Below are 6778 nucleotides of genomic sequence, written 5' to 3'. Positions count from 1 at the left end.
GGTCTTGCTATGCAGCTTGGACTCATAGTGACCCTCCTGTCTCAGCCTCCCCAACACTGGGGTTACATGTGTTGTCACCATGCCCCATTATGTATTTCAGGTTGGTCTTGAACTCACTATGTAGCCTAGGCTGGCCTCAGTCTCTCAGTGGTCCTCCTGCCTGAGCTATCTGAGTACTGGGATTACAGGTGTGTACCACCACACCTAGCTAGAAAATATATTCATAAAATAATTTTGTAGACTTTGAAATATAAATATATTTTAAATTCTTGGAAGCCACTAACTCATTTTTGTGATATTTTTATGCATGGGTTTTATAAATTTTACTGAAGTTAAATATATTCTGGGGAAATATATTATTTTCAGTCTACTGTTTTTCTTCTGTATAGTCAGATAAAAAGAATTTATATATACATACAAAAAGATTGATTAGTAAGCTAATACTAAAGTTTAAATCTTTGGCAAATAAGTCATATATTTCATCTACTTGTTTAAGTTACTATACTTAGTATCATTTAGATAGTTATCTGCCATTTCTGTTCTTTAGGAGAAATACGCAATAGATGTGTACATACATGTACAGTACATTTCACTCATGGAGGTCTCCTTAGTAGAAAATGGCATCGTATCTTAAATAGTTAACATTCCATCACATCTCAAATTAGTATTCCCTTTTATCATTCATTTAATGTAATAAAGGACATGGTTTTTTATTTATTTGCATGATCTTGTGATATTTTTTAAAGCAAAGAGTCTGAAACAGAAGACAGCTTGACTGAGTTAAGGAATCTTTATTTTTGTGACTTTATCAGTCCTACCTACTTCCTTGAGAAATTTGCCCCTGTCCCCCTTGAAGCTCAGTGACAGTCATGTGAGGTGGTCAGGTTAGATGACGTCCAAAGACCTGTCTCGCATTCTACACGCTTGCATGGCAACAAGTTCTTGCTTTCTTTAGAAGTGAAAGTTCTACACGGGCTGCTTGTCATGACATGCCAGTTACTGCTAAGATGTCTCTCGGGTAGGTGGATGTTCAAGAAGAAGGGGGTGGTGAATGAAAGCAAGAGACAGGAAAAGGAATACTGTGGGACAGTTCTGCTTCAAGGTTGTATATGGTGAGATTTTTGGACTTATGTGCAAACATGAGAAGCATAGAATTCTTTATCCTATTGTTAAAATATAATCTAATTTTAAAATGTTCTTTATCATATTATGTAGGGACTTAAGGTTCAACATATCAATACTTGATGAAAAATACCTGTTCCTTATTATGCCTAAGATGTTTGAAATGTAGTGAAATAGTGAGGTTAAGCTTGATAACGTAAATCGTTTGATAATAACAATAAGCTTGTCTTCTGGATGGTTAACAACCTAAGTTTGCAGACCAAAATTAGAGAAAAAGGAGGGCTACAAGGAAAGCCAATATTTTGGCCCTACCTTTCTAAGGTCAATTAAGACTCAGGACATATGAGAACTTGTACTGTAACGTCATGTACCTCGGTAGTGTCCCAGATTTTCTGATCAAGAAGGTTATGGGGCCAAAGAGGAAATCAATCGATGACGTGGAGTGTGCCTAAGGAGAGTCACATGAGGAGAAGACACTCTCTCAGGCTTTCACAGAGAGCACATTTGCCAAGCAATGGCCGTGACTCATCCACATGGCTGCACTGACAAAGGTTCTACAATCTGAGGTACAGGATCTCAGGATAAATCCTGAGGGCATTTCACTGACCTTCTCAAACCAAAAAGCTACAACTCTTGTTGCATAGGTTCTGCTTTACCTTGGTCTTAGCCATCCAGTAGAAAAGTATGAAGATGAAATATAGGAAGTAAAGCCATGTTGTTATGTTGAGCTGTGGGGGACTCACGTCAATAATTTCTGACATTGCCAGTTAAACAGAAGACCCAATGATATTATGGGCTTCTGTACTCTTTTAGAATATTTTGCTGAGTTTACACACCTATAATATTCAACAACGGAACTTAAAAAAAAATTGGGGTATAACTATGAATGTCCATTTTGTATCTGTGTATTCAAAGAGGTTGGGATAGATATATAGTTGCATTCTCTTAATGAATAGAATGATTTTTTCTAATGGTGTTTGTAAGTAGGATCACAAGTCTGCATCTTGTACAGCAATTAACCACTAAGAAGAATATATGCAGTGTATTATTTGTTGAAACTGTACTTTCGATTTGATTTGAAACTGTCTCATTGCTATATGTTTATCAATAAAACTTTGAAAAGAAAAAAAAAAAAAAGAAGTGAAAGTTCTAAACCTGACAGTTCTGCCTCAAGTGAAAAACAGAGCCATTGGTATTCTTTTATGCCTTTCCTTGGTGCCACAGTGCTTTTACTTGGTATGGGTGATAATAAGGATGTAACGCAGGTGCCATTTTAAGTCATGCTGGTGACAGAAGGGACTGTTTATTCTAATACGTTGCCTGAGTTTTGTGTCTCTTTATCATTAGAGGTGGTCCTTGAGCAGTCACATTGGTTCCCTGCTTCAGAATCTGTGTTCAGTGTATTTTAAAGAAAAATTTTTCCCCAAGAACCTAAAACTGGTTTTTGAAAGGAGAGTTATATTTTACTTTAAAAAAATATCATAACCCAAAATACCCGTTAGTCCAGGAACTAAAGCTTGTTGTAGATTTTTGTTGTGGTGTTTTTTTAAATTTCAGATGGCCTATGCTAATTCTGGTACCATTGTAGTGACAGATTTTATTCCACTTAAGAAACAATACAGACTAATACTTACCTAGCTAAAAAATTCTTCTCTTTTTTGTAACTTACAAAGCTGCCGAAGCAAGGAATGCACAACTGCAGCGTTTTCTGAATGCGTGCTTTGAGTGGTGCTGGGAAGGCCTGCCTGTCCTTTGTAATGCGCGCTGTCCTGTGGCCGCAGAGGAAGCTTTTGTGGGGCTGTGCACCTCATCCATTACCCTCGGGCTGACGAGGCTGAGAGGAGAGAATGTATTGAAAGAGCAGGAAGAAGCCTGCTGTTAGCGTGAACTCTAGTTGAACTAGGTCCGACAGCAGGTTTCCTATGTTAGCGTAGACTTTCTTGCTATTTTGAGACTGTTTTCTTTTCATCTCTGATAAGTTCATCAAGTGGTAGTATTTATCGAAAATTAAGTGGACTTTGTTATTTTGAGATTGTTCTCTAGTAAACAGTCTAGTTCTTTAGTGGACATCTCCAGTAAATTCATCATTAATGCTTACTAAAATGAAGTACTACTTTTTAAATGTGGCATTAATATAAAGAAGCGAGTTTTTATAAGCACTCTTATAAAAATGGTGGGAATGTATTTTATAACTCACAAACTAACATACCTTCAAAGACTATTCTTTTTAATTCTTGATATGTTGAATCAAAGATATTAATGTACAGTTATATGCATTATGTTTGTAGTGGATGTCAAAATTTAAAATCAGAAATATAAAAGAAAGCCTCCTTGGACGTAGCTTATAGTATAGATTGATGCATCGTAGTGTACTTTGAAGAGGAAGCCCAGTTAAGTTTTTTTCAAATTTACCAGTGTTCGTGAAGCAGTGTTCAGGCCTGGTTTACATATTTGTGTAATAAGTGTTCTTCCATATAATGATTTTAAATGTTAGCTCTGAAAAGAAAATATATATGTTGTATCTAGGTGACAATTCTAAAAATTGAATCCACCTGTTTACCTTTTGTTTCAGTATTGATTACTTATCAGTGTTTAAAAGTTTCTAGTGTGTTGTTTAAATTTGTAGAGTTTGGCAGGGCATGGTGGTCCATTCTTATAATCCCAGCACTTGTAAGGCTGAGGCAGGAGGATTGCTATGAGTTCAAGCCAGCCTGAACTGCATAGCAAAACCCTGTCTCAAAAACATCCTCTGCCAAGCTTGTAGAATTTAACATAATATACATCACAATATAATTTTTAAAAGTTGCAGTTTTGTATTAATAAAACATGCCTTTTGTTAATTTCTATTAGCACAAACTTCAATTTACTGAGAGTGTTTTCACACATTTTTTCCCCCCTCAACAGGCAAAGTACCTTTTATTCACGTTGGAAATCAAGTAGTATCAGAACTTGGCCCAATAGTTCAATTCGTTAAAGCCAAGGTAATAAAAATATATTAAATGTATTTGAATACAGTTTTTAAATAAGCCATCCATTATTCTTTAACATGTCTTAACATTTACATTGATTGTATTTAGTTTCCTGAAATTTTCTTACAAACTACTAGAAAATATTTAAAGTAGAAGTTGATTACTTGTGTACAAAAGACATACGTTAAACTTTATAAATGACAGAAAATTTTCTAACTTGTACTCATGTGAAATTTTGGTTATGAATGAGAACTTTTAGGTTCTAGTGTCTAGTTGACTTTTGAATGGAAGATGCAGATAGGTTTAGAAGTTTAAAATATTGATTTGAGTCACTTTAGTTTTCATTTATTTAGTCTAGATTTTTATAAAGTATCTAGAGGCAACCTCCATTAACACTTTGGGGAATATTCTTCCAGACTTGCAATTTTGTATATAGAAAAACATAGAGCATACTATTATGTGTTATTTTGCAACCTGTCTTCTAAAATTACTAATATGCTTACAAATTCTTTCATTTATATAAAGATACATGGTGCATCGTTCTCTTAAGTTGTTGTGTGATGTCCTATTGAATGGGTTATATTGTAATTTATTTACTCAAAAGTATAGCAGTTCTTTTTCCTACTAAGCTTCCCTTCTTTTTTTTTTTTTCATTGTATATTTTATGTGTTTAGTACAGGGTCTCACTATGTTCCTCAGATTCATAATGATCCTCCTGTTTTTAGCCTCCCCAGTGCTGGGGTTACAGGCGTGTACTACCATGCCTAGACTCGTTGGCCAGCTCAGTGCACCCAAGGGGCAGGGCTGGCACGGCATGCGGGACAGGGATCGAACCCCTGGTCCCTTCACAGCATAAGCTTCCCTTCTTAAAAAAATTTTTACTGATCACTCTTCTATGCTTTTGTTAAATAATTGAAATATAACATTTATACAAACAAATACCATAAACATTTGACAGTGAAAGATATTAAGTATGCTTATATATAAACTAGTTTTTATTTTAGAGGGCATTTTAGAAATTAATCCATCGGACACTTGCGTATTACATTACTTATTAGATAACTGAAAGTTTTTGTATATTTAATATTATGCTTTTTAAAATTTTTTTAAATTCCCTTTAGGGCCATTGTCTTAGTGATGGGTTGGATGAAGTCCAAAAAGCAGAAATGAAAGCTTACATGGAGTTAGTCAACAATATGTTGTTGACTGCAGAGGTATAGTATGAAGGGTTTTGGAATAAAATACAATCTTATAATCTGTATCCTCTCGTAAGATACAATCTTTTTTTTGTGGACTATTTTCAAGTTCTTGAGAAATGAGAAAATAATCTAGTGATTTTAGGGCTGGGATGCTTACCCAAATTATTTGCTCATTATTTTGGAATAAGTTTTCTGGTATTTTCAGTTCTAAGTTTTCTGTTTGTAGGAAGGGATATTGCCTACTCATTTTGATCTTTTGAATTTTGCTTAAATCATTTCTAAAAAATAGCTTTAATAATATTTAGAGATGCATTATGTAGATCAGAAATAGAAAGTAGTACCATTGAATTTAATAATTCTGTACAGCAGCATTAGCTAAGAAGTCCCTCATGTGTGTGACTTGCAAAGTTGGCTTTTAAAAAATTACTGTGGCAAGAAATAACTTTATCCTTCTTTTCTTTGGTAATGTAAAGTTTCAGTGACTGTTCTTTTGTTCCCAGTTATATCTTCAGTGGTGTGATGAAGCTACAGTAGGGGAGGTGAGTGGCTCTGCAGCATTTATCTTAATTAAAATTTAATGAGAAAACACTTTTGCTCAGAATTGCAAGTCCCTGCTCATAAATGAAACATTGTGGTTTATACCATTAGTGATATAGTTTTTCACTTACTTTAATTTTGCTTGCACATACATTTTAGGGAAGCTCTGTGTCATTGTTTGATATAACTGGTTGTAAAGTACGTAGAAGTTAATGTTTGTGAAGGGTATGGTTTAAAATTTTAATTTTTTACATTGTAATCTGTATTTTCTTTTTAGATTCCTTTGTGTATATTCTCTATGTATGTCTTTTAGAATTCTGTTTGTAAAACCAGGCATTGTTTTTAGGAAGGATCACAGTTCTCATGAGATCTTTTTGCTTTAGATCACTCATACGAGGTATGGGTCTCCTTACCCTTGGCCTCTGAACCACATTTTGGCCTATCAGAAGCAGTGGGAAATCAAACGGAAGATGAAAGCTATTGGGTGGGGAAACAAGACTCTGGACCAGGTCAGTTCCAATCAAAATTAACAAAGCCCTCAATTATTATGCATTAGAAGTGGTACTCATTTAAAGTAATTGGGACATAAAACTGATAGCATTTGCTAGCCTTTTTTAATGAAGTAGTTTATTATATTTTGTATAAAACACACATACTTATTGTCAAACATGATATAATGTGAATAATATAAGCAAATTTTTTCCTGAAATCCCACCACTTCAGAATTACTACTCTTAGTTATCTGGAGAACATTCTTCTAGAGATCTCTTAGATGGGATCATATTATGCCTGCTACTCTATAATCTGATATTTTTCCATTGAACGATGTATTCTGGGCATCTTTTATGTCAATAAGTGTAGATCTGCAACATCAGGGTTTTAACAAAAAACCTTTTTAAAGATGTTACTTAATGTGTCTACATTTCTTTGGTCTTACAGTTACTGGTATAG

At 34.4% G+C, this 6778-nt stretch overlaps 1 protein-coding gene across 1 annotated transcript in view; it reads left to right on the top strand.

The window, feature by feature from the left end:
- The window catches only part of Mtx2 (metaxin 2), a 64660-nt gene that overhangs the window by 48320 nt on the left and 9562 nt on the right, over nucleotides 1-6778 (top strand). The window contains exons 5-8 of the mRNA XM_004634728.3: nucleotides 4027-4103; nucleotides 5213-5305; nucleotides 5791-5829; nucleotides 6211-6336. Coding sequence (XP_004634785.1) covers nucleotides 4027-4103; nucleotides 5213-5305; nucleotides 5791-5829; nucleotides 6211-6336 — 335 coding nt within the window. The remainder of the gene's footprint in view (nucleotides 1-4026; nucleotides 4104-5212; nucleotides 5306-5790; nucleotides 5830-6210; nucleotides 6337-6778) is intronic.

Source organism: Octodon degus, unplaced genomic scaffold (assembly GCF_000260255.1).
Source record: "Octodon degus isolate 3935 unplaced genomic scaffold, OctDeg1.0 scaffold00065, whole genome shotgun sequence".
NCBI lineage: Eukaryota > Metazoa > Chordata > Mammalia > Rodentia > Octodontidae > Octodon > Octodon degus.
The sequence above is the reverse complement of the archived record's forward strand: the minus strand, read 5'-3'. Positions and strand labels throughout refer to the sequence as shown.